The 26,589-nt window shown below is 47.7% G+C and overlaps 1 protein-coding gene across 3 annotated transcripts in view; it reads left to right on the top strand.

The window, feature by feature from the left end:
• Window positions 1–1,629: 1,629 nt before the first annotated feature.
• Window positions 1,630–26,589, top strand: part of SYT17 (synaptotagmin 17) — a 28,309-nt gene continuing 3,349 nt past the window's right edge. Inside the window, exons 1-8 of one of the 3 annotated variants that reach the window (XR_014933869.1) lie at window positions 1,630–2,241; window positions 4,680–4,697; window positions 5,829–5,977; window positions 10,143–10,291; window positions 10,688–11,307; window positions 18,407–18,509; window positions 18,663–18,783; window positions 19,568–19,723. Coding sequence is in view for 2 of the 3 variants with exons in the window: in XM_032447590.2 (XP_032303481.1) it covers window positions 2,227–2,241; window positions 4,680–4,697; window positions 5,829–5,977; window positions 10,143–10,291; window positions 10,688–11,307; window positions 18,663–18,783; window positions 19,568–19,723 (1,228 nt within the window). In the remaining variant the exon portion in view is untranslated. Of the gene's footprint in view, window positions 2,242–4,679; window positions 4,698–5,828; window positions 5,978–10,142; window positions 10,292–10,687; window positions 11,308–11,627; window positions 11,777–18,406; window positions 18,510–18,662; window positions 18,784–19,567; window positions 19,724–26,589 lie in introns of those variants that run through there. The other 2 variants (XM_032447590.2, XM_085514164.1) reach the window with 2 other exon arrangements.

Below are 26,589 nucleotides of genomic sequence, written 5' to 3'. Positions count from 1 at the left end.
TGTATGCCTTGCCATCTGCATCGCAGCCACTGCATGTGGGAAGCACGGAATGTGTCTTATCAGACACAGGGCGCGCAGCAGAGGACATCCAAAGGTTATGTTGTCATCATGTCAAATGGGGCTGTTTATTCCGACTGCTGGAGAAGCAGAGCTTAATCAGAGCATCAGCCGTATGCAGATCTGAAATTAGATTTTACAATAACCACCTGTCTGCTGGTTTGAATCCATCATATCCTTTGGGTTAGAGCTGCGTTTGCCTAGTGAGTGCGTTTGCTGAGAGAATGTATTTTGAAAGCCTCCATGCAGCATTGTACCAGTGCTGGAGTGCATGTATATGTATGAGTGTGCGATGGGGCACAGCTGCCTGACGGCTCTGTGCTACGGGCTGCTGCTAACGGGGCTGAGGTCACTCCCTGCAGCAGCCAGCAGCGCTGCTTAAACATCACATCAGCTTCATTCTGCCGCTCTCCTTTTTGGGTTTCTGATGCTCACACACTCAGCCGAAGGGCCTTTTGCTTTGGGAGGAAGAGGAGCACTGAGTTTGTTGTGCCACAGTGATAGAGGATGGACACAGCACTGGCTTTTCTTCTGAACATTTCTAAAAGAGCATGAACAAACACTCCCATGTTCATATATTCATATAGTGAAGCATTTCACAGGTGTGACTCACAGCATTATAGCTTTAAGGAGTCAAAAATGTGTGTTAAAGTTTGAGCTCCTCTCTGCTAAGTTGCAACGTGAACAACAACCATGTGTTGGCTTCCTGCGAGCTGCATTAGGGCGGTGGTGAGTCAGGATGAAAAGAGCAACGATATTCAGGGTAAGGGCTGACATTTGGAATGCTGGCACTCAGAAAGAGGCTGTGGAATTCAAAAGGATTCAAGAGCAAAAGCTGACAAACAGCTTGTGCCGTGGCTTAATGGTGCTCAGAACTGCCTGAAACAAAGTGGCACAGATTTTGCTGTGCTCATCTCTGCTGTGGTGGTTGTTCTTCTGAAGCGGGAGCTGCTCTCCCTGGGGAAAACGAGAATGTTATTTTCTTAACTGGGGGGTAAGGCTCTTCCCACGGCAATCAGCAGGAGGTTTCCATTGAATCCAATGAGAACTCAACTGTACCATGTATGTGCTCAGTGACCAGAGAGCCTTCCAGCCCCAGCAGGTCATGAGCTCACCTCTCCCCCAACATCGCCGCTCCATCACTGGGAGCTGCAGCTGTTTGTGGGGATCCACGTGCTGGGGAGCTGCGGGGAGGCCACAGAGCTTCCCACAGGCAGAGAGTTCACTTACAGCAGTGCAGAAAGGAGCTGCAGCCTGTGGTACCCAAATGGCTCAGCAGGAACAGCCTCAAACCTGCACCTTTTCTGAGATCTCCCTCTGCAGAAGTTTCATCTCAGAACAGGCTGCTTTCCCACCAGAGTGCCCTTGAAATAATGCCCAGGTCAAAGCACCACTCAGCAGGGTCTGTCCAGGAGGGCCATCAGTGGTCCCCATCACTGGGTCTCATTGCTGGGCTTAATCCATCACTGTCCCATCCCAGGTCCCATTTCTGGTCCCATCACTGGGTCCCCACGTCCCACCCTCAGCACTCAGGGCATAGAACCCAGGTGTGTGGTGCTCCGAGCTCCGTGCCACCAGTTCATTCCTCATCACCCTCTGGTTAGACACAAGGATGCGCTTTATCTCCGTTCGTTGAACACATCTTATCCCCGTGCTCCAGAAACACGCACAGCTCAGGTGTGTTCAGCGAGCTGCTCAGAGGCGGCTCAGGTCCAAAAGCCGCTTCGCCCATCGAGCCCATCCCGGCCCAGTTCCGTACCGACGTGCTTCCACCCCCCCCTCCCGGCGGTTCCGAGCCGCGCCGCTCCCCGGGTACCGGCGAGGGGTTCCGCCGCTGAATTTCCTTGCCGGGCCCTCTGGAGGTCAGTGTTCGCCCGCGCTGCAGCGGACCTGTTGCACCGCACCCGGGCCGGGCAGCGCCCGCTGCTCGCAGCCTCCGCGGCCCCCGTCGGTCCGGGCTCCCGACGAGCCCCCGCGGGCGCTGCCGGTGCCGGTGGGTGCGGGGCGCAGCGTCTCTCCCCGCCCTGACGGAGCCCCCGGCCCCACCGTGAGCCGCCCCCTCCCTTCCCACCCTCCCTTCTTTCCCCGCCCGGGGCGGTGCCGAGCCGTACCGAGCCGCGGGGCGTAGCGCGGTGCGGCGGCCGCGGGCACGGCGGAGCCCCGCGGAAGATGGCGTACATCCAGGTGGGTGCGGAGCGGCGGCGCTGCGGGATGGAAGCGCGTCCCGACGGGCAGCGGGGGGGATTCGGGGCGCCGCGCGGAGCTACGCGGGCGGTGCTGCCCTGCGCGCTTTGTGCGCGCAACTTTGGGGTAACTTCGGGGGCAGGGGCGGCAGAGCGCGGGCCGTTCCCGCACGGGGACTATTCGGCGAGGTTGAACCGCGGCTGCCGAGCCCCGGGCGGCCCGGGATGGCGGTGACCTCAGCGGCCCCTCCGGCCTGGGCGCATCCTTGGCCGCGGGCAGCCCGAGCCGTCGGCGTGATGGATGGGAACCCCCGGCAGTGCGGGGCTGAATTCATTTCGGGTTATTTTAAAATCCCCAGCGTTTTTCCCTCTGGCTCTGCGGTTTCCAGCTGCTTGTTTTTCTAGCTTTGTAGCGCTGAAGGCTGCAGCTCAATTTTCAGATAAAACCGAGCAGAACGGCTCCAGCTGGACGAGGCGTCCGGGAGCTCTACGGGAGCCGCCGCTCCCAGCGCCGTCCGTGCCCGCTCTTCCCGACCCCACGTCCTCGTCCTTCCGGCTCCCTCCTGCCCGGGACCGCAGCGGGGGCTTCGGGGGATCTCGGCTCCCGACGGGGCGGGCTGGGGGTCGCCGCGTGCAGCGGGCCCCGCGTGGAGCCCCGCGAGCTTAGAGGTGCAGCAGCTGCCCCACGCGGATCCGGCCGGTGCCGGCGGGGGCACCTCGTTGTCTCCAGGGACGTGGTTTGTGCGCGCTGGAGCTGTGCGAGGCTGTGGGGGGGGCTGCAGAGTGGGGGAGACGGAGTTTGCTGGGGGTATGGAAGAGGGGTACCGGGCACAATAAGAGCGCCTGGCTGGGAGTCCTCGCTGCCTTTTGCACCCTTCTGCAAAACTCTGCTCCTCCCAGCGCCCACCTCCGCCTCTGTGAGCCAGGTGGATGCGCACAGCTGCTCCTGTTTGCTTTCCTTTCATGGGTCCCTGCTTTTATATCCTCTGTGCCACCGGTGACTTGTTTGCCTCTTCTGTGCTGTAATACTCAGCCCTTGTTATTGCTGACTGCCCCTTCCCCTCCTGGTGGAGCTTTCTGGGCGATTACATCGTTGTTGAGCTCTGTGCCACCCTCGTGCTGCTCCTCTTGGTGGCACGTGGCAGTGCTCTCCCGTAGCCCATGGCTGGTGCCATTCATGGCTGTGTATCCCAGGCTGTCCCTGTAGCTGCTCAGAAGTGCCCCTTCTTTTGCCCATTACGTGCTGCAGCATTTGAGTACATGGTGCAAATCCAACATGTTCATTTTAGAAACATTTAAACATTCTCACAGCAGCTTTACTGAACCATTGTCACTTTGACTGCAACTTTGCATTGACAAGGAATGATAAAGCCCCATGAAACTGCTCAGGATGTCCTTAACCAGTTGGTCTGTGGGGATCTAATCACCATCTCGTCACGTTGCACTGTAGCATTTTCAGCCTCTTAATTTCTGTTGTAAAAGAGCCTTGGCCTTCTCACCAAGTGCTGGTTCTGAAGAGGTTCTGATGGAGTAAAACACAGCTCATAGGAGTCTTTTGGGATCAAAATTCCATTGCTAAATCATAGCTTCTCTGTAGAAGGCTGTCTATGTGTTGTCTATGAACGTAAAGATCAACTGATCTGTGCAGGTGGAAGGGCAGCCAGGAGGCTTTTTGTTGCTTTTGTCTTAGGGACCCCTTTACAGAAGGACAGCTGGGACAATTAGGGCACTGTTGGTCATTAGCAGGGTAGGAAGGGCATTTCAGCAGGCATCTGGAATGCTGCTAACCGAGTGGTTACAAACAAAGGTGTGCTGAGCGTTGCAATGTGGGCTGTGTGATTCGAACAGTGGCTTGTTGTCATTTCTCCCTTTGCTGTATACTTTCTGCACCTTCAGGAAAGGCTGCAGTGCAAATGCCTGACCTGGGCACATGCTGCAGGCTTGGGGCACTCAGCTCTGTGCCTTTAACCTCTGAGTCAGGAGGGAGGCTGAAGGAGATTATGTGACCATTGCTACAAATGCTGCTTTCACCAGGTTGGTGTTGGAGCTCGGTTCATACGGACAGATTCTGGACACTCACCTTTCCCAACTGCAGTGTTTGGATATGGTTTGCTGTCTGCTGCCATTAGAGACAGCTGTTAGGAAAGCCAAGTGGCCACACATGGTACCCCACAACAAGGGACAATGAGTAGAACTGTTGTGCTGTGGGGCAGGTTGGGTTTCACTCCTCAGCAAGCTGGTGGGAAGGGGCTGGGAGCAGCAGCCAGTGCCTGGACAGGGCATCTCTGTAGGGAATTGACTGTCTTGCAGAAATCTAAGCTTGTTCCAGGCTGGGGGATGTCATGGCAGGAAATGTGAAGTTGTCTGAGCATGGCTAACCTGTTTTTGTCTCTTTCATTTTGTTCTCCTTTGCTTCATCCTGGATGTCTAAAAGGACAGTTGGAACCAATAAATGAGGTGAGTTAATCTGATGATTCACTCTCTGCTCTGTCTCCTCGCTCCATCCTGAGGGGATTGTCTCATATTTTCTGACTCTTTACTGATATCTGAGATTTAAGTAACGTACCACATTCAAGGCTGATGATTTTTTTTCCCCCCCTGATGTCCCGTGTTTGTTCATGGCAGACCTGCTCTAGTGAAGCAAAACAGATGTGCCCATGAGGCCTTCTCTGCAGACCTGTGTTCTCAAAGGGAACCCCTCAGTGTTGTGTGATAGCACCCTTGTTCCAAGTGATTTTAGGGGATATCTGCAGAGAAATGCTCATGTTGCTCTGTCTTCAGCTTCTTATGGACCTTCCAAGATTACAAACAGTTGTAGAGTGGTTTGACTCCAGCTCAGCTCTGGAGATGTGCTGTGCTATGGCAGCTCTGTCTCCCCACAGCCGTGGAGCACTGACATTCTGTAGCAGTGCTCCATCAAGCTGCTTGCTGCTGGATGGGACGTGGCTCAGTTTGGGCTTTCTGATGCAGGCAGGGTGCATTCTGTGCTCCCTGCAGTGAGCTGGCCATGCACTGAGTTAATCATCCTCGCAGAGGGAAGCATGTGGACAGTATGCTTTCACTAATCCATTTTAGCGGTAAATTTGTTAGGCTGCAATGCCATATGTGAATGGATCACGTGAGTATTACATGCTGACATATCTACGGGGATGAAATGTATTCATGTTGCTGTATTAAGGTTTTCAAATCAAATAGACCTTGCAGAATTAAGTTGGTGCTTTCACTTACCTTCTGGTTTTCATTCCTTCTATTGTATGTTTGCCCATCAGCTTGATGATGTGTATGAAAGAATAAGCATGTTTCCACTCCAGCATGTTGTTATTGTGTTTTGTAAATCACCCTCTTGCCAACATACATAATGATACACTGCTACCAGAGAAGTACCTGCCGTGAATACTTATTTTCCTGCCTTGTTATGGCATCAGTGAAGTTGGGCTGGCAACTGCACAGCACTTGTCTTTTTGATAGAGATGGAATAAATATAGTTCTTAATGTGTTGTTGCAGTAACACATACATACAATTGAATGTTATTTCTCAATAGCTATTGATGGGTTGTAATCTTGTACTTTGGTTTCCAATGGCTTCAGGGTCTGCTCGCTAGAATCTCGGATCTCTTGCTATGCCGGTGGACTTGTAGAAATTGTTGTCAGAAGTGTTTCGACTGTAGCTGTTGTCAAACAAATGAAGATGAAGTTGAAATCCTGGGACCTTTTCCTGCTCAGACTCCAGCCTGGCTGTAAGTTCAGCTGCACAATTTCACAGCACTAATGGAAGAGTAGGGCTGTTCAGCTGTGATGGGAGTATTGATATGAAAAGGTGAGATGGGCTCAGGGTTTGGTGGATGCCATCCATGAAGGAAGAATCTCCTGGTGAGGGTGGGAAAATAGGCAGCCCAGTGGTAAGGAGAACCAGCAGCACTGTTAGCTGGAATAGTATGGAGAGCCTTGGTAAAGCACGATCCGGTGGGTAGGACAGGAGTTACCTTGTAAGCTGGCATGGAAGCTGATTTGTTGGTTTAGCAGTAAGGGCACTTCTCATGTTTAAATCATGTTCTTGTCTATGTACCTTTTGGAATTGTGGTAGAATAGGATGGTAATTTATACCGAAGCAATAAAAATAGAAGTGTTTGAGATGTGTTCGAGTGATTTTTATATGCAGAACATCATGTTTTAGAGTCTGATATATGCCCAGAAGTTGGCTCACCTGCAATTAATGTGAAATGGAAACAAAATCAATGCTAAATAGGAAAGCATTGCAGGCAGGAGAAGGCGATGATGAGGTAGCAGTATTGGACGTAGAAAGATTGTTGCAGAAACGATTGTGTACTTGGGAGCAAGCAGGCAGCCTTGCTTTGAGTGGGAGCCTCAGAGCTGCCATGCTGTGCAGAGGGCTGTGACATGCAGGTGGTTGGCCCTGCAGCCACATATGGGCTGCTGCATCCTGCCTGGCTCCAGGGCACTGCAATGTGGTGACCTTGTGGATGAGCGGGCTTTGCCACAGGCAGAGAACAGAGAAACCTTTGGACTTGTATAATGCTTTCTCTCCAGTCTGTATTGTTCTCCTCCAGTCCTGCTCCTTCTGAAAGCCTCGATGATTAATTTTTGTAATGTTGATAAACAGAAGACAACACATTCTTGGATAAGAACTGGGCATTTTTCCAACCACATTGTGCTTCATGCTACTCTTCTCCTAACCGTGTTGTGCTTCAGTGATGCAGCCCAGTAGGGCTCTCAGGGCCCCCAGCCAGGTTCACATTCAGGGCTGTGCTTTTGATGCCAAATCTTCACCATTCCTTCCAGCTTTGGGCAGGTGGGGGCTGTAGTGGTGGGAGAAGGTGTTTTCCCACAGGTGACATTTGGGAGGGGCAGGCAGAGCCAAATGGAGAGGACTCTGGAGGTAAGTAATTTGGCTTTGAGTAGCAGCACGGAGGCATCTTGCCTTGGGATGACTGAAGATGCTCTCCACATACTGTAGGGGCTGCTGATTCCTGCTGCTTGGCAGGGATGGGCCCAACATGGTGCCAGGAGGGTGACCTTGTTAAGAGCTGGTCAGGGAGCCCCAAAGGAAGTTGAATGAGGAGAACAAAGACCAGAGGTGAGAAAGACGTTGAGGAGATGAAGCTGAGAGGAGAGGGGAAAGGAACTGTTGTGGAGAGAGGGTCTGGAGTATGGAAAGTTTGAGTAGAAGGAAGGAGACAGAAGTGATTTGTTTTGTTTGCTGATTAGTAGGAGGCCTGCATTCTTTGTATATGCAGATTTAAGGTGGAAGTGATGCCATGAAGCCTCTCTTGACTGAAAGATCACAAGTTGAAGAAGATTCTTATTTTCATTATAATAACCTTATACTTCGTCATTTCTTCATTCATTTTCGGAAATAATGTTGAGTTAGGGTTAGGATTGGGAATTGGACTTGCTAATTAATACCCCTCCCCCCCCCTTCCCCTTATTAGTCTTTTTTAAAGAGAAATCTTTTAGATTCAGTGGAAACTTCCTCAAATGGAAGATGGATTTGACAGCGCCATATTCTGCCTTTTAAATACATGCATTAAGTTTGGGAACAAATCAATTTATTGTATTCCCTGCTCACAGCCTGAAAGCGTTTTTAAAAATAAACCCAGATTTTCATCTGATGTCTTTCAATTCTGCCACTTCTTTGTGATCCCAGGAAGCTAATACCGTGCAGTTTGCTCCTTCCCTATGTCCCCATCCAGTCCCCAGGGAAAAATTGGTGCTATGGTCTTCATTTGCCCACTAGCGAACAGCAGGATGATTTATCTTGGTGACCTGTCCTTTGTGTTTTGCATGCAGGTTTTCCCTTTGGTAACTGTGAGACACCTGATGTCCTGGAAATTCAGGCGAGGACTCTAAGGCTGCAAGTTTAAGTACTTCTGGAGAGGCTGTTGATTTTCCTCACTTTCTGAATTTTCACAGTAGCCTCCAGTAGCAGCTTGGAAAAAAAAAACCTTACTGAACTGAACCTAATTGCATTGACCTGAATGTGCGGTAGCTGCTGTTGATCTTGTGATGAGTGCTTACATCCCAGCCTGCGCAGAGATGGGCTGGGAATAAGGCTGTGTGTTGGCACTGCCTGTTGTGGAATATTCTCCATAAAAACCCAAAGATAAATGGTGCGTGCTCTGTGAGACTAAATTGAAATCAGAACAAGATTCCTCTTCCCAAAGGCTCTGATTAAGCAGAAACAGAGCTGCTTTAGCCAGAGCCAAAGTTTATTTGAGGAAAAATTATTGTAGCTCAGTAGCAATTTCCTTACTAAAGGTCATCTGTATGTTATTAACTCACTATTATGTTTACCCACTGTAGAGCATCCTTAATGCTTTTCTTCCTGATTCCCTTTTCGCCCTGCTTTCTTGTTTTGTTCTTTCTTGTTTGATTCTCAGACATGAGCACATCCAAATGCTACATACGGTCATGCAGATCTGCGCTTAGGCATGAAAAAGCTGTTTGTGTTTCTACTACGTCACACTGCAGGGCTTGGACTGCCCCTAATGGGCTGCAGAGCCGTGCAAGTACTTTGTGCCCTCTTTAACACACATCTTGGTTTTGATCTATTTACTTTTGGGTTTCTTTATTTATTTGTTTATTTTTAATGTGGATGATTGTATGAGTTGGATTAGTGAGGCTTGCATGTGCTGTAAATCCTGCTGTGAATTTTGCAGATTTAGATAAGAATTTCTAGTTTAAATCTCTCTTATGTTTGGGGGGCCTTTTCTATGAGCTTACTTTTGTAAAATTCTATTTCTCCAAACATTTCTGTTTCTCTAGCACAGTCACTGATTACTAAAGCAAATGATTCAATGTATTTCATTTGTACCCAGCCTGGCCATGGGATGAGTGACTCAAGAGCAAGGCTGGAGCAGCGTTCCCTTTGCTTTGCTCATTCTGTGCTGGTGCTTTCCTCGTGATCTGAGATTTTCCTGAGCGTTCTGTCTCCTGGGTTTGTTTAGTGTGGTGCCCAATGTGTCCCATACCATTGCTTGGTTTCACTTCCATCTTCTACCCATGGCTCAGCTCTCAGGGTGCAGTTGGGGCTGTACCCTCTGCACAGTTCTGTCTCCCTCTCCTTCCAGCCAAAGCTGGGAGATCCCAGCAGTGCTGTGTGCCTCACAGTTGTGAGAAGATGAGATTTTTAAGTTACAGAGGAAAACTAAGGTGAAATAGGAATTGTGTGAGGATTTTGTTATGATCCCAGTCTCCTACTGAGTCTTCTCAAGGTGCTTTAGCGCTCAGCACTGGGATCCTGCTGTCTCCCCCAGCCCCCCCCCACCCTCACTAAGACCCCATGGACAGCAATATTTCTGTCTTTTGAAACTCACCTCTGCTATACAGGAGTGGATAAAAAGCAGCCAGTTACTTTAAATGGCATATCAATAGATAGCTGTTAATTAATCCTGTTTATTGAGTTTTGAAACCTTAGTGTTGTGTCTGCAAAGTAATATTTTACTGAGAGGTGTTTGGTGGGACTGGGATGTCTGAGCATGGTGGTCTCCCATGCTGGCTCCTTCCTACTGCTGGCCACACTTCCAGGTGGCACCAATGGATTCACAGCAGTAAGCTTATGTTGTGAGGGTTTGTTTGTTTTCTTTTTATTTGCTCAAAGACAAATATACTTCTGCTGATTGAGATCCACGTCATATGCCTTTGTGGCCTGTGTCATGCTCTGGTGCTGATACACTCCTGCTTGAAAGGCAGGCAGAAAGATAATGTCCTTTTACATAGGCATGAAGTCAGTTGCTCAGTCTTCTGCTTGCCGAGTAGATGTGAAGGAGATACCCTGCAGCATTCAGGGATGTGCGCACAAGATTAGAATATCCAAATACATTTTTGTTCTGTATATAGTCCTTTTACTGTGTTGAATCACTCAAAGGTCTCTTGTTATAACAGGATAAGCAGCCAGAATGAGGACAAAAATGGAGACTCTGATAATACAATCAGTGACCTGCCTCCCACTCTTCAGGATGTTTCCCCTGACAGAAGGCGGTCGTCTTCAGATACATCACGGTCCACTTACAGCCTCACCAGGCGGATTTCAAGTAAGGTCGTCCTTCCAACATTAATGTAATTCTTGTGGGGGAAAAAGTCAGAGCGTGTTGCCTGCTCTTTCATCTCTCAGGCAGGTAATCAAGTCCGAGCTGAAGCTACATTGATTAAAATCTTATCCTGTTCTGCAGGAACACGGTGGAAGAGACCAGCCTTGTTCTTCTTGCTAAAGCACGTGTCTGGTGAAAATGGTGGGGGGGGGGAGGGAAGCATAGCTGAGATTGCTCTGCAGCACAACAAAGGGTGTTGTTAATTGTTTTATGGTGTAGTGGTGGAAGGTCCCACATTGCACAGGTACAGAATAGCCAAAAGTATAGAACCACGAGATGACGTGGGCCTCTAATAGGTTGAGTTTCTAACAATCATATTTTTGCATCTTTCTTGTTTAGGTTTAGAGTCAAGGAGGCCAAGTTCTCCATTAATTGACATTAAACCTATCGAGTTTGGAATAATAGGAGCAAAAAAAGAAATAGTTCAGCCCACTATCCTGAGGAAAACCTATAGCCCAGATGACTATTTTAGAAAATTTGAACCAAGACTGTACTCCCTTGACTCGAATAGTGATGATATGGACTCCTTGACAGATGAGGAAATCTTATCCAAGTACCAGCTGGGCATGCTGCACTTCAGCACTCAGTACGACCTGCTGCATAATTACCTGATAGTGCGAGTCATTGAGGCTAAGGATCTGCCTCCTCCCATTTCCTATGATGGCTCAAGGCAAGATATGGCTCACTCCAACCCCTATGTGAAGATCTGCCTGCTTCCGGACCAGAAGAACTCCAAGCAGACCGGAGTTAAGCGCAAAACTCAGAACCCGGTGTTTGAAGAGAGGTACACATTTGAAATCCCATTTTTAGAAGCCCAGAGAAGGACTCTACTTTTAACTGTAGTGGATTTTGACAAATTCTCACGCCACTGTGTCATTGGCAAAGTGTCAATGCCCTTGAGTGATGTAGACCTTGTGAAAGGCGGACACTGGTGGAAAGCCCTTGTTCCTAGTTCTCAGGTAATAGAATTGATCAAATTATTACCACAGTTTTTCCTGCTGTGTGTGGGGGGGCTCCTTTCTTTGTTAGCAATTAATACCATTTTTGATTAGTTGTTGTCATCTTCATTATAGAGCATCTGCTGGGTTGGGATAAAGTTGAGCCTATACTGGCCTTGCAGCTGCTTTGCTGTGAGGTAGAGAAGCTGCCTTCTTTTCATAGTCAGGGGAGGTGGAGTGATTTATGTCAACTCCAATGAGAACAAATCAAAACTGCTTTGGAAGTCTGCACCTTGTGGAAGATCTTTCTTGTCACTGCAGTGACCTGCCTCTGTTCCCAGACACTGCAGTGACACTGTCTCTTCTGGGTCACTCCTGTGGTTGTTCACATGACTGTGCTTTGGAGAACCACTGGCACCAGTTCAGTAATGATCTGATGCAAAGAAAGCACATAGAAGACAAAATTCATCCCAGAGCAACAAATAGCAAGGTAATTTTATTTTTGTCATGTCCCTGAAGGAAATTAAACTTGCCACAGATGATATCTGTTGTGAATGGCACGCTGCATGCACACAGCTTTGGGCCTGCAGTGTGCCATGGATGGGATGGCAGAAGGGTGCTGAGGGGACCCCCAGTAATGCTGCATCCTCTGCACTGGGAAGGGCAGAGCATTGCCATCAATGCCAGGGTGGATGTTTGACATCATATTTCCATGTTTCCTCACTGATAAAGTCTTAAAGCTGGTGGAATAGAGTGCATTTTTTGCTAGTGAAGGTTAAGGATAAATGCATCTATCAAAGGGTTAAAATAAATCCTGGAAGCAGTAAAACAAAGTAACAGCTTGTTACTTTGAAAAATGCATCTTAATACCTTTCACCAGCAGTAATATTTGTGCTAGAAGTTTGTATTTTTAAGTTGCCAGTTGAAAGATTCTGCCTTTTGGCATGACTGATTTGACACGTTGACAAATATTTGTTAATACTTCTCGCTTCTTTGCTTGGTTAGCTGTGCAACAGCCTTCAGCTGCTCTGGGTTGAAGCTGAGTCTGCCCAAGTGTGTTTTGTGTTGTGAGATCACTGTGGGCTGGGACAAAAGCACCCAGTGACACCAGCAGTGATGTCGGTCAGATGCATGTCCTGGGATCTGGAGAAGCTGAAACAGATGCCCGTAAAACCATCAGCAGTGGGAGATGAAGATAAGACAGGTGTACACTGGGATATGGAAAGATGGGAGACAGAAAGTGTGAGGGTGTGGGCTGTGGGTTTTTCTTTCTTTCTTTCTTTTTTAACTGGCATTTATAGGGGAAAACGTGATGAGCACAAGAGATGGAGGGAAGTGAATCCAGGTGGCTGTGGAGAACGTTTTCTTCCTACCAGTGGGGTGGGATGTCTGTTTTGCTGCCTGGAAACCATTGCCATGGTATGTGCTGATAAGGGCAGGTGCTTCTGGGCAGGCATAGACGTGTGGTCCTCAGCAGCAGAACATCCCTGTTACCTCCTCATGGAGATGCTCATTAACTGACAGCCTGGCAACTTGCCTTGGGTACGACTGCTCAGATGAACCAGACTGCATGGCATCGTGTGCTTGTTACATGGGCTGAAATTGAGTAGTTATATCTGGAGCTGTATAGTTGGTGTCATCAGATAAACTGAATGTAGGTGAGCAGCGTGCTGTCCTCTCAAGAAATCAGTGCACTCAGATCACTAACGCTGAGCACTGGGTGTGAGACCATGCCTGTGCATAAGCATATTTTCAGTTTGGATTGTGTGTTAAGCATTTGGTGGGATTGAATCCAGAATGGAGGCACAAGGGAGCTGCCATCCCATATGCGATCAGGGCCAGCAAATAAGCAGGCCTGACCCATTATAGGAAATGCCAATGCAGGTTCTGCCAAATTCTCTATCCGTCTTAGTTCTGTATGGCTTTTTCTTCTAGGGTAGCTGTTCACAGAGGAACTTTTGAGCCCAGTCCAATGGGAACACTCTGTGCTCCTTAAATATCCTCTTAAATGAGTGTGGCTTCACTTAATTACCATGAATGAAGTTGGCAGCCCTTGCCGTGGCTGTGCTCAGATTCACACTTTTCCCTGTTAAGATTAATTCTGAAACACATGTTCAGGACCCCAACTTTTATTGACATATGATTCATTTCTCTTTTGGCAGATTTGAGTAGGCAGGAATAAATGTTTTAGACCAGCAGTAATGAGAGCTTGGAGACCATTCTGCTAAGGAAAAAAAACTTGCGTGGTTGTAGCTGGGGGAAAATAACATAAAAATTCATCCTCCTCTCCAATGTAGCCACTTTTGTCATAGAAGCAGTAAGTATTGGACTTGCTGTTTTAACTTCATACTATGAGAGCACTAGAGTGACAGTTTTTTAAGGAGCTGTCATCTTTCCCCATGCTTCACAAATAGCTCTCCTGTGGCAGGGCTCTACAATGTTTGATTCCTGCCTCAGAGACAAGCCTACAGCAGGCATCGCGCTGTTGTTCTTACCATGCCTTGGTTGGGAAGGAAAAGTGAGAAAGAGATCTGAAATGCAAGAAATGAGTCACTTCTGAGCATTTCCTCTGCCTTGCCTTGAATCCTGGGTGGCCCTGGCGTTCTGCTGGAGGCCTCCAGGTGAACGTGCACTGTTTGCTCTTGGCGCTGCCATTCCTGGGTTTGCCATTACAGTCCTGAGACAGCAGCATCTTTGGGGAACCTGTTATGTTTGGCATTGGGTAGTGCAGGGAGTTATGCAGCAGTGTGCTGGCGCACAGCTCTCTCGCAGGCATGGGACAGATGAAAAAGTGTCCGGCAACTTTGCTTGGAGGGCCTTGACACAGCAATTGGTTCAACCTTGTGCGTGTCAGCATAGAATAGAGTTCATGTTGGTGGTATGGTGCTGCAGGAATTAAATGTGGAAGTGAATATTGTCAAGGTTTTTTCCCTATCTTTTCAAGCATAGCTGCCTAATTAAAGTTGCAGAATCAGTGCTGATGAATGAAATACATGTATTTCAGTTCCTGATTTATATATATATGAAAAAATATGTTATTATATATATTTCTGATCCTTAGTAGCTCAGCCTTCCAGGAATGATTGTTGTGTGACACAGGATGCTGTAGAGAGGCCCTGTAGAGCAAACTGTTCTAAGCCATCAGTTTCCTAATGTGCCTGGAGGTATCATCACAGATAACCCGGAGGAGGAAAATCAATCTGAAACTTCATTAGGAGTGTTGCATAGATGTCTGTGCTGATGTCATGTGCTCTGGTACCCGTTGGGAACTGGGGAGAGTTTTTAGCTCCAGTTTTGCTTGTGTTTTTAACAATGCAACGTGAGCAGCTGGGGTGGGCTATCAGTAAGGAATTGCCCTAATCAAAAAAGATGTGCAAGACATTAATTATAAACCTCTTCCTCCCTTGGGATAGCTTTGTTGTGTTTCAGAGGACAGAAAAAAATAAAACTGTCCTTTGTGTGTTTGGTTCAACCCAGGCATTAAGGGCAGAAGGTTCTGGATGAGAGGCCAGACCAGGGCTGGCAGTGTGATAGCAGCGGAGAGGAGCAGCCAGGAGTGAAATGTAAATTCAGCTTCAGGAGTGTCTCAGACATCCCAGGCTCGATGTCACTTAGGCACCTAATCAAACAGGAAATTGCTTTCCCAGGTCATCTGGGATCTTGCACAAATCAGCCCATCGTCAGCATGCTAATGGGAGCTCAACCGAGGCCTTGGAGAGGTGCTGCCTGAGGGGCAGCTCTGAACATTGTGTTCTGTGAACAGCACATCCAAGGCAAAACCGACAGCATTTCAGGTTTCTGATGGAAAGAGGGAGGAAAGGGAAGGTTCAGACGCTGCTTCTCCCTGCTGTGTACCATGTGCTGATGACAGCTCTTGTGCTGTTAAGCTCATGTCCCTCTTTGCTCAGCCAGTGTGTGAGTGTGTGATTTGGGAAGGCTTCAGTGAGCAACAGAACAGAAACTGTGCTTCTGTGCCTCAAGTCCTCCCATGAAAACATGCCTTGATGTTGCTTTTACTCATAGAGATGTCTATAAACAGCATGATGGCCAGCAAAACAAAAACCCAAACTGATATATTGTGTACCCAGGGTTTTGTTTTTTTTGAGCACCCAGTTACTTCCTTGCCTATTGGTTAATGATGGCTGCAAATGACAAGTGAGCCAAGAGCAAGAGAAAACTACTAAGTGTGGTGTGATGGGTTCTGGCCAACCTGCTGAGAAGGAACCTGTGGCTGCTCCCAGCTGTGGATGCTGGCTGACCACCCGGTGCCCTTTGCCCACAGTGTCAGGGATTGAGATACATTTCCTAGATTCTCACAGCTAAACTAGAAATAATACGTTTATAGGACCAGAGGCACTTCACTGCTCAGGTTAAGTGCTTTTAAAGGTCTGAGTCATTCGTACCATGGGCTATTTGGGGAGCTGGGTTTCCTTGTGAAAGCACCTTTTGTTGTTGCTGGAAATGCTTCTGTTGTTCTGCTTGGCTGTGGGGCTGCTTTGTTTTTGGGGCACAGCCCTAACTTAATTAGTAAAAAGTCTGGATGCACTTGGAAGGTAGTGAGAGCTAGAAAGGCTCTGCTGGGATTTGGGAAATTAAGCCTGATCAGACACTCTTTAACACTAGTTGTAGTCTTTGGAGTCCAGTGGATCACACAAAGTACATTTTGTATCTCTCCCATGTAGTCAGAAGGGTTCCTTGAGAGCTGTCAGCATCCCTGTTATGTTGGGTCCTGCTGAAAATCAGGGGTGTAGCTTTCCCTTTCCCTGTGAGGCTCAGCACTGGCTGGCAGCAATGTGCTTGTGTTGCATGGGCTCCTGGTGCAGCACGGTGAGGTCAGCTGTGTCTCCAATGTGCGGATCCAGGAGTTACCTCAAATTTTGGATGTCCAGCGCTCTTAGCTTGAGGTGATCTGTAGCCCACCTCCATCTGCACCAGGAATCTGATATTTACAGCCTAAACTGTTTCGCTGTCTCATCCCAGCTGGTAATAGCATCGTTAATTAGCTCCTTAATTTGTGCTGTCTGAATGTACCTGAATTTCTAGGAATTAAAGTCTGCATGGAACCCAGCACAGCGGTGAATGCAAGTGGAAAACAAGGCTGGATGCATTAAAAATGTTGGTGTGTTATTTAAAAAGAAAAAAAAAAAAAGAGCTGAGGTTGAGGGATACTGCAGGTGGATGGTGTTTGTGTAGCGTGGGTGGTGTAATGCTTCCTTACTGTGCTGCTGATAGATTTTACAGGCCAGGTGTGAACGCTGAGATTAGCCCTTGCGATTTGCCAGGCAGGAGGGAAGGGGAGAGGTGATGTTGGGTGATGGCAGTGGGGCTTTCTGCTGTCTGAGGGCTCCTGGCAAGATCTGATCCCATGCTTGGGGTGGCTGTTCTCAGTGATAAATTTGAGTGGTTTGGGGAAATATCAAAAGGAAGATGATAGAGCTGGGCAATTGAATCACATTGAGCGTGATCTCATGCTCATCTCTACATCCTCTGTGTGACAGTTGGCTATGAAAACTTATCTGGGTATGGCTTGGCCTTGGAAGAGTTCTGAGCACAATGCATGTATTAGGGAATGGCTTGCTGATGGAAATAACTGAAAATATCATATATTGAAGAGTGCTGTGATGTGGGGCTGCACAAAGGCTGATGGAGGGGGTATGCCATCCAGGAAAAGCAACAAAATTGCAGCAACAGCAGGAAATAATGTGGTTAATATGAGTGTGTGATCTCATCGTGCTGCATAACATGACCTTCATGATGCTGTGACGAAAAGAGGTAGGGATAAGAAGTCAGGTGCTTTTCTTTGTGTGGAGAGAGGCTGTAGGGAAGGTGCCTTCAGGATGGGCCAGCTCGGGGCTGACACTGCTGGTGTGGCTATGGGGTAGTCAAGGGTGCAGGGGAGGGAATATTGTAGGATCAGGAAGACTCTTGGTGTATTTTCCATATAAAGAGGAAAAAAGAAACAAACAAAAAAAAGAATTGTATGATATTGCATCAGAGGCACAGGGCTCCCTCAGCCTGCCACCTGCTCCTGCATGCTGAGCACATCCCGCTGCCTTTGTCAGGAGCAGTCAGCAGGAGCAGAGGAGGCTGAGTGCCTGCGGGAGAACTTTTAACGTGATTACGTGGTGTCAGATGCAGCATTGGGCTTGGGGGGTGAGGAGCCAGAGGTGCAGCCCCACACACAGTGGGTCTGGGCAGAGCCGTGGTGTGCTCACATTGGTCAGTGTGGGATGGGAAGCTCCCATGCTGACCTGTCTGCTGGTGGAGCTGGATGGGCTCTGGCTGTGGCTGCATATCGCAGCTTTTTCTCTATATTGTCTACCCAGTCACTTAGTCTCTGATTCCTGTAATGTAATATTTGGGGTATCATTAAAGATATTTAAGCCTTTTGTTATGAAAGCAATACCACAGCAGCTCCTTTTTCTTCTGGGAATGGGTGGTGGTGGTCAGATCTCTGCTCCATTTGGACCTGCCCTGCACCATGGAATGCAGAGCTGGCCTGGGGCTTCTGCAGGGAAGGAGAGGAGCTGGTGGCCAGCCCTCATGTGGGCTGTGCAGCTCAGTTCAGTGAAGCCTTGTTTCACTGATAATAGTTTGTGTCTGAGAGTAATGGTGGCTCTGAGCCAGATCAAGCTAAGGGGGAGAGGTTATTCTGTGCTGCCATGTCTGAGGAGCAGTGATGTCAGCTCTCCAGCTCTTTGTCTTAGTATTATTAATTACTGTTCCTAAGCATCATTAAGTGAAGTGAAAGGAAGGTAAATAATGGCTGAACAGTGATGTTCCTGTGATACAGCCTGACAAAAAGCAAGGGCTGGGCTAAGCCAGGCACTCAGCACTGTGTCCTGCTGGGGTGGGCAGAGCTGGATACTGGAATACAGCTCTGGCTCTTCCCACAAGACCCAGGAACATGCTGACCACCTCCTCCCTGAGCTGTGCCTGAAGCTCCCAGGGGGCTGTTGGTGGTCACTGGGGCTGGGGAGGGGAGAGGACATCTCAGATGGAGTCCATGTTGTGTGTGTTAATCAGGAGGTGAGGCTGATGAGATGAGAACCGCATGGAATCACTCAAAACGAAGCAGGGGGGGAGAAACTACTGACCTTGTATTCCTTCCTCCTTATAGGTCCTCTTTGCAACGACTACTGAAAAGCTGCTGAACGATCAGAGGTTAAGGAACAGAGCTTCATCTGGGGATAGTATTCTTTCTTGTTTCTGCTCAGCACGAGGTACCACCAGATGGTTCTTGGTTGCAGCTTAGAGTGTGACTAAAATTTGTTTTTCAGGCACTTAGGCAAATGGGATTTATTTAATTTCTCTCCCTGCTCTTTCCTTCCCCTCCAAGCTGTGTTCTGAATTTCCACATTCCCTTTTCCCCATAGAATGAAGTTGAGCTGGGCGAGCTGCTGTTGTCACTAAACTACCTGCCCAGCGCAGGAAGGCTGAACGTGGACATCATTAGAGCAAAACAGCTTCTTCAGACAGACATGAGCCAAGGTTCAGGTAAAGGGCAGGGTATTTCTCACATTACTCATGCACAGCTTTTATGTGCTTCTAAAACGGACTGGCAATAAGGCTGCAATTTGTGCAGGATCCAGGGGGATTTGGATGCTCAGTTCCTTTTAGTACAAGGCACTGGATATTCATTCTATATATATATAGCCAACAGTAACCAAAGTAGCCAGAACACTTACCCTGAGCTAAAATTGAGGGTACGAATGCCTTTGTGATGCTGAAGTTCAAAATCTGTGAACTAGAGTGAGGTGAGGAGCCAGAAACCCCAATTACCTCCACATTCCATGTAGTAGGGCAGCCAGTTTAAGGTTGCTTTATACTTTGCAGATGCCGAGCACTGTGTGAGCATTAATACTGTGGTGGTTTTATTTAGGGTAACTTGCTGCTTTGTGGACAACGTTAGGTTTTCACAGGGTGTCCCTGTTTTTTTGGAGCATGCAGACCAGTAATCGCTTGGTGCACCAGGCCATACTCCCTGCCCCAGCGCTGCTGCTGTCAGAATGCTGGCATTTTTCAGGAAGAGCAGAGCATCTGGCCTGAGTCGAGGTCGTCATTAATTGTGCTCGGTGTGGTTTCAGCAGGAGCGTTTCTAAGGCAGCTGCCCAACTCCTGCCTCCCTGCTGCGTGGTGCTGCAGGCTCCAGTCCTTCCCTAGTGCTGCCCTCCAGCATGATCCATGTCCCTGTGCCCAGCTGTGCTCAACCTTCCTGAACCAAGGGCATCATTTCACCACTCCAGTAACATACAGCCTGTGTTTATTATATTTTTGTTAGATCCTTTTGTGAAAATCCAGCTTGTTCATGGATTGAAGTTAACAAAAACCAAGAAAACCTCCTGCATGCGGGGGACGATAGATCCCTTCTACAATGAATCCTTCAGCTTCAAGGTTCCCCAAGAAGAACTGGAAAATGCCAGCTTGGTGTTCACAGGTAAATGTGTTGCTGTTGTCGGTGTGGCCTTGGTCACCTCTGAGGTGAGCAAAGCAGTGTTTGTGGGCATGCAGTGAGCCCACGCAAGGCAGTGCTGGTCCTGGTATCTGCCCCAAAAGGGGCGGCCATTGCTGGAGTTCTGGGAAAGCTCAGTAAGCACACTGTGCTCTTCAGAGCCCTCCTCAGCTTGTGGCTGAAGCTGCTGGGGATTCATCTTGTCTGTTCTGTGCTTAATTGGTGCCATTGGGAATGGTTTTGTACATTAATTACACTCTTGGTGATAGCCAATATGACATAAAGCCAAAAACCAGAAGAATAAGAGACAAGCATTGAACCCAACCACTGGCAAAGGTAACTTTTGGTACCTAACATAGTTTGCCTGCCAGATGATGCAGTCACAGGTATGTGGCACAGACATCATTCTTTCCTGCAGCACAGCTCTGCTGGAGAAGTGTGGGGGCTGGGCAGTGGCTTTGGGGTCACATGCTGCACCCACAGCCATTCCTGAGTTCCTGTGCTTCTAATTGTATTTTTTTGGCAGATTCCTGCCCATTACTCACCACCTTTCCAATAAGTGAAATGGATCTGTATCTGGAAGAAAAATACATTGACTTATTTTATTTCTTACATGGCAGATGCAGGTGTCACAGCCTGTACCGGGAGCCTAATTCCCACCCATTTGCTTGTTTCCAAACGTGTCACAGCAAAAGCGATGCTGATCAGTAATTTAAATCCTGCCCTTCATGTTCAAATATTTCCTCAGCCAAAAGCCTATAATTAATCACGTCTTTGCAGGCACGTCGTCCTGAATGCACCTTTCATAAGCAATGATGAGTCTGTTCTTGGAATCTTCTGTCAGGTGCTCACGTGACAGATGTGAAATACTCTTCTCTTTGTTTTCATGTTCTTATAGGAGGAAAAATAGACACAGTACCAGCACTGTGTGATGGGGAGGGTGAGTGGGGTGTTCTGCTCCTCACTGGAGCTGAGGCAGTTGGCATTGACAAGTGGCTGTTGGATTTTTAATTTCTTTTTTTTTCTCCCTCTGCGTGTGTGTGTACAAATAGATGTATTTTAAAGTAAGTGAGTTGGAAGTTAGTTGTGTGATTCATCATCGGTGCATTACGCAGTCAGGTTTCAGTGCTGTTTCTCTTACTTGGTGCTTGGCTGGTAGCGATTGCTTTGGAAGTTGCAGTAAGTAATCCTGGAATGCCTGTTTTTGCTCCAGGTTTCAGTTTGTTTGCCTTGTTTTTGCTGTGGTTGGTGGTTCTTTCTGTTGTTTGTTTTCTGGAGCTGATTTTTAATTTTATTTTTTGCTTTCCATGGCTCTTGTCCTTTAGGTCAGTTAATTAAATTTGCCGTTGAGTCAAAGTCCAATTGGAAAGGAAAATAATTGTGCTTGAAGGGTGGTTGATGCTGTTCTAAGTGGGTAGAGAGCTGCAAAACCAGTCATGGAAGCCAGGAAATGAGTATATCTTCAATAATTTAAAGGAGCCCTTTTTGTGGCTTCATATTTTGGACCCAGTGTGCAGCTGTCTTTACATTGGCTTGGCTTCATTTGAAGGCGATGGAGCTGTGCCAATCTCTATCAGCTCCTGCCTCCCTATGTGTAGCTACACTGCAGAGTGATGCGCTATCAGACAAAGTACAGTTATTATTTTTTCCATGGTGTTTTTTTGTCTTGAAAAGCCAAATTGTCTATCAGTGCACACTAATGGAGATTTGTGCCTGTTTCTCCTGTGGCTTTCCCAATGACAGTGTGTAGCAGCCTTGCAGCCTGGCAGCTCCGTAGACTTCTCCTCTGCACTGCATTCCTCATGGAGCTGTAGAGAACCACCCCTGGACTGAGCCCACACTGGGGCATGGCTGTGCTGGGGATGGGAAGCCTGTGTGTGCAGGTGGGGAGTGTGGAGGCAACTCAGCAGTGAGGCAAGATTTGGGGTGTTTTGGACCATTTCTTAGACCTTTCTTTCTCCTTAGAATCAGAGTGATTAAGGTTGGAAAAGACTGCTAAGATCATCTAACCATCAACCCATCCCCAGCATGCCCACTAAACCTCTTGGCTCCTTGGGCATATTGGGACTGAATTCCGGAGGTTATTGGTGTTCACAACCCAAAGTGCTTCTCTTTCCTTCCACATTGGTGCAGGGCACGTGTGCCTTCTTCTCAGGTACCTTCTGGGGATGTTGCTGCCTCAGGGTCCCCACTTCTTGTCCTAAAGGAGTTGAGATGAGCTGGGGGGAGTCTTCTTCACCAGAGCACCATCTGTACAACAGCTCCTCACCAGGAAAACAGTCAGGCCTTGTAACGAGCATCAGTTAGTGAGGCAACAACTTGTGGAGATGTTTGATTGTAATTTACTCCATCAGACACCTTGTCTTGGTAATGAGCACCTGTGCAAACAGTGTTATGTTTCTTTGTGGTGCTTTTATCCATTTGCAGCTTGACCAGCCCTGGGGCCATCTCCTGGGGTGTGGGCAGCTTGAGGGCTGCCCCTAGCAGGGCAGGTTTGGAAGGACAGCACGTTCTCCTGTGCACACATACCTCTGAGCAAAGGCTGCTCCTCATTATTCTTGGTCCTGTGGATAGTGGTATTCAACTGCTGCCTTCAAGCAATAGCCTGAGGTCACCCCTGGGCACACTGCTGAGGACCTTGGTGCAGCAGCAGCTTCATACTTGGGCTGGCTGAGTGCTGGACTGTGGGTGTGTGCTGTTCCCTGGGAGGTTTGGGACTGAGCCCCAGAGTCCCAGCCTAACCTTCATACAGCAAGAGGCATGATGACACCTGACATCCCAGCACCATGGTGTTTTGTTAATGATTATAGCATTGTTAATAACAATTGGGTAATGCTGTTTGTGGTGCAGTAAAGCCCAGATGGCCCAATAAAAGCCACTGTAGCTCTGGGGCAAACCACATTTTGGTGATCCTCTGGCTTCTGATCACTTACAGCTTGCAGGCACTCTCTCCTCTGAACCATTTGTAGGATTTTATGAGAGTCTCTTTGCTTTTCAGTGTGCTTTAATGATAATGTAGGAACGTGTTGGTTTTGCTTTAGTTTATTTTTTCAGTTCCTGAGGAAGTGGAGTTGAATGGTGGGATGCTGAACACCTACAGCTGTGGTTTCGAGGGCTGCCATGCACCACAGGGCCGTGACAACACCATGAGTGTTCCCTGCAGTAAGCACTGCTACGGTTTGTGTCTTCAGCCTCAAGATTGTGCTGATGCTTTATCCTGCAGCTCTAATTAACTTCCAGTTAATAGGGGAGTGCTTGATTAAAATAACAGATTGCTGTTCAATAGCAGTATACCTCATTCCTCGTTATCTTGTTTTCCCTTTCCCTCAGCCCTTGGGAAGATGTAAGAACCATTTAATGAAGTTTGAATTTTTTGAGGAAGAAAAATCCTTGTTGGGATGTGTTGTTGATGGTATTCAGTTTGCTTACAGATCTCAAAGTTGCATTTACCCAAAGTAATATACGCATGAAATAAAGTTATCTGGGATTCAGTCTGGATGAGTGGTGGTCAGGCTGGTGGTGTGGATGTTGGACATGGAGGTGATGCTTTTGGTTTTTGCCAAAAGCCAAAGATTTTTAGGAGCCCCAAGAATGGCATGCAGACACGTCAAGGCTTTTCATTTTTATTTTCCTTTTAATTAGTAGGCTGGTTTCCAAATGTTCGGATAATTGGAACACATTGAACTTAAATAATAGATTTGGCCCCTGGCTACTCCAGAAATACGTGTGAATTTTGATTTGCCTGGCTGTGTATACTGGCATCTGAAGGTCACGCCTTCATCATCTTCAGGTGCCCATTTGCAGGGGGTGGGAAGCACAATCTGTTTGGGGTCATTACATGTCTAATTTTTGACTTGCTGCTTCAGATGTTCGTGTCTTGTTTCTCCTCTTGCTTTCATTTCTCATAAAAATTCAGGCATTTTGTCTTTTGCACACATCTATGGGGAAAAAAAAATGTCTCTTCTTCTATGAGGCAAATGAAACTTTTTTGCCTCCCCCATGCTGGCATACAGGAAAAAGAGGTGATTTCTTTTTTTTTTTTTTTAATGCTGTGCTGGGCAGTGTAATATCTCTTAGATAAATAGATAGGCAATTTGCTGCTAGAAGATTGTTCCTGTTAGACCTGTGCTTCTGAAGCAATGTGATGTCTATATATAGTTTCATATATCAGGAATATACAGATATTGCAGGTCAGAAGAGGAATCCAATCTGTGCTTAAACCTGTGTAATCCTATCTTAGTCAAAGGAAGAAAAGCAAAAAACATTGATGTCAGCAGAGGATTTTCTCAGGATTTAGACCTGTTTAATTTAGATCAGAAATTGGCCTTTGTTTCTGGCGTTACAAAATACTTTATGTATTTATGCAGTGTACACCATATGGTCTGTGCCTGGCTTTAAGGATAACAGAGTGGTGCTGCTGCTCTGCTCCACATGGTGTGACCCAGCAGGTCAGTGGGGACACCTCTTCTCCTGGGGCAAAGGGACCCCAAAGCAGCCTTGGAAATGGAAGATTAGCTGTAAAAATAGTTACCTGGGGCCTTCCCTGGGGGAGAGGTCCTGCACTGGGATGGGAACTGCTTTTGGACTTTGGAACGAGGCTGTGGGCAAACTGCTGCAGGGAGAAGGTGCTGGTTCCCTCTGCTGAGGCAATGGGGGCTCTGAACCCCCTCCTGCCTGCAATGTGGGATTTGGGCTGCTTGGGGAAGATGCTCAGGGCTACTTCTGCATTTTTGCACCAGGCTGGACACTTTAATGAGGAAGACAGGAATTAATAACAATGAGAGCACCAGGGTGTTTGTGCTTCCGAGCCAATCTGTTGCTTGCAAGGGAGGCAAAATGAAGACTCTTCATTCTGCCTGACTTCGTTAATAAGAAGTCAGTGTCTTCAGTCTGTGCATCACTGCAGGCATGGCAGAAAATGATGGTTTCTGGAGTTCTCTGGAATTTTTTTTAGCAGTCTTCTCCTAAAGAAAAGAGCAGAGCCTCTCTCAGAGCTGACCCACAGCACTTGCTGATGTTGCAGCCCATTAATTTAAACAGTGTCACGCCTCTCTCGACCTCACTCTTTTTATCTTGTTTTGCTCATGCAACGGTGAAAGAAATTGCTGCAGCATCTCACTGGGCTGTAATCTTTCTGTATATCAAATGAGGAACAATCTGCATGGCACTGGCTGCTCTGGGTGTGGAGCTGCCAGGGGATGAGATGCCCACACCAGGGGTGCAGGATGTGGAGCTGCCTCCCAGCTGCTGGGTTTGGCCACTCTTGGGGTTCAGATTCCTTCTGCAGCTGGGTGTCGTGGGCAGCCTGATGGAGGAGGTGCAGGAAAGTGAGTTTTCCATGCAAATCAGCTTGTGGAGATTAAATTGATAAGTGCAAAGGCACTGTGTGTCCTCTCTTGCTTTTTTCTTTCTGATGAATATTACTGGCTGCACTCAGGGAGCAAAGGGTAAAATTTGGTCCACTCCATGGCCTTCGCAATAAGCATAGTTAGTCTGTCTGCTAACAACACCCACTCTGCACTAAGTAGCTCTTTAATATTGATGTCAAGCAGTTTAGAAGTAGTTTCAGACCTGTTTTAGATGGTGGACACAGCATGGAAAAGGCTGGACGCTGATTTTTCTACCTGTACAGGCTGGGGAAGGAAATGCTGCTTGCCTGCTGTGCTGGGACTGTCCATAGCTGGGTGTCAGGGGTGCAGGTGATCCATCAAAGCAGTGCTCAATTATTTAAAGCCTTTTAAAATATGCAATATGCAAACAAATTGCATTAAACCCCAAAAGTCTGGGGACAGTTAGGTTATGGGGGTTGCTGTGCTGCAAACAAGCTGATGGCATACTGATACAAATCAGGTGAAGGTGTTCTGCTTGATATCTAGCCCAAAGGAGATGGCATTTCTCCTTTTTTGGAGCAGTGGCCATGGGGCTGTAGGGCCCAGTGCCTGCAGGAGGCAGCAAAGGCTCAGAAAATCTTGGGCACATCTGGTGTGGGGCATTCAGGAGGTGCAGATGTGTGTGGTCATGGCTGAGCAAGGCACTTCCTTAAGCAAGCTTAAGGAAATGGCTTAAGAAAATGGTGTAAATTCGCTTTTGGGCTGGATCTGTGCTTGGCTGACACCATGCAGGCAGGCTCCTGGATCGGTTGGGATCAATGTGGTGATAAGAGGATAGCACAGAAATGCTTTATTTGCATTGCTTGTCCTCAAGTATTCAGCCCTTTCAATGGACACGAGTGAACTCAATTTTCTTTTATATTTCAGCATTTCTACTAGAAAGAGATTCTTTGTTTTTTTTGTTGTTTTTTTTTTTTAATTTTTTTAAAGCCTTTCAGTTTGTAAATGCATCTCTCAGTAAAGAGCAGCTGCAAAAGGAATTGGTTTGACCTCTGCTTCCTTAATTGCTTTTTGCTCCAAGTTGGCCTGGAAATGAATGTTGCTATTGTGTAAATTGCTGCAATGGTGGAAAGAGAGCCGATGAGATCAGGTGTGTAGGTTCAGTCAGGAAAATCACTTTGTTAACAGGAAAGCAGCGTCTACTGCCTGTAACCAGAGTGGGTCAGCCCAACAGACCCAGCTGATAATTACCTATTTTCTGCTTCTGAGCAGCCCTGCAGAGTTGGTGGGAGTGTGTTTAACCTGTGATCTCTTCAGAGCTCCCCCTTGGGCTCTGGAGGGGTGCTGAGGGCCAGCTAATGTGGCCTGGGGCAGGAGTGGAGAACCAGGGCCCTCCTCCTGCAGATTGAGTGTACGTGGAGCTGCTCTTTGTATCTTGTGTGCCTTCTGTTGTTTGGATCAGCCCTGGGCACCTTGTGAGCCCCTGCTGACAGCATCAGGCCTGCAGCGTTGGGTGCTGGT

The sequence above is a fragment of the Coturnix japonica genome, chromosome 13 (assembly GCF_054131305.1).
Source record: "Coturnix japonica strain WE chromosome 13, WE-NBRP24, whole genome shotgun sequence".
In the NCBI taxonomy this organism is placed as follows: Eukaryota; Metazoa; Chordata; class Aves; order Galliformes; family Phasianidae; genus Coturnix; species Coturnix japonica.
The sequence above is the reverse complement of the archived record's forward strand: the minus strand, read 5'-3'. Positions and strand labels throughout refer to the sequence as shown.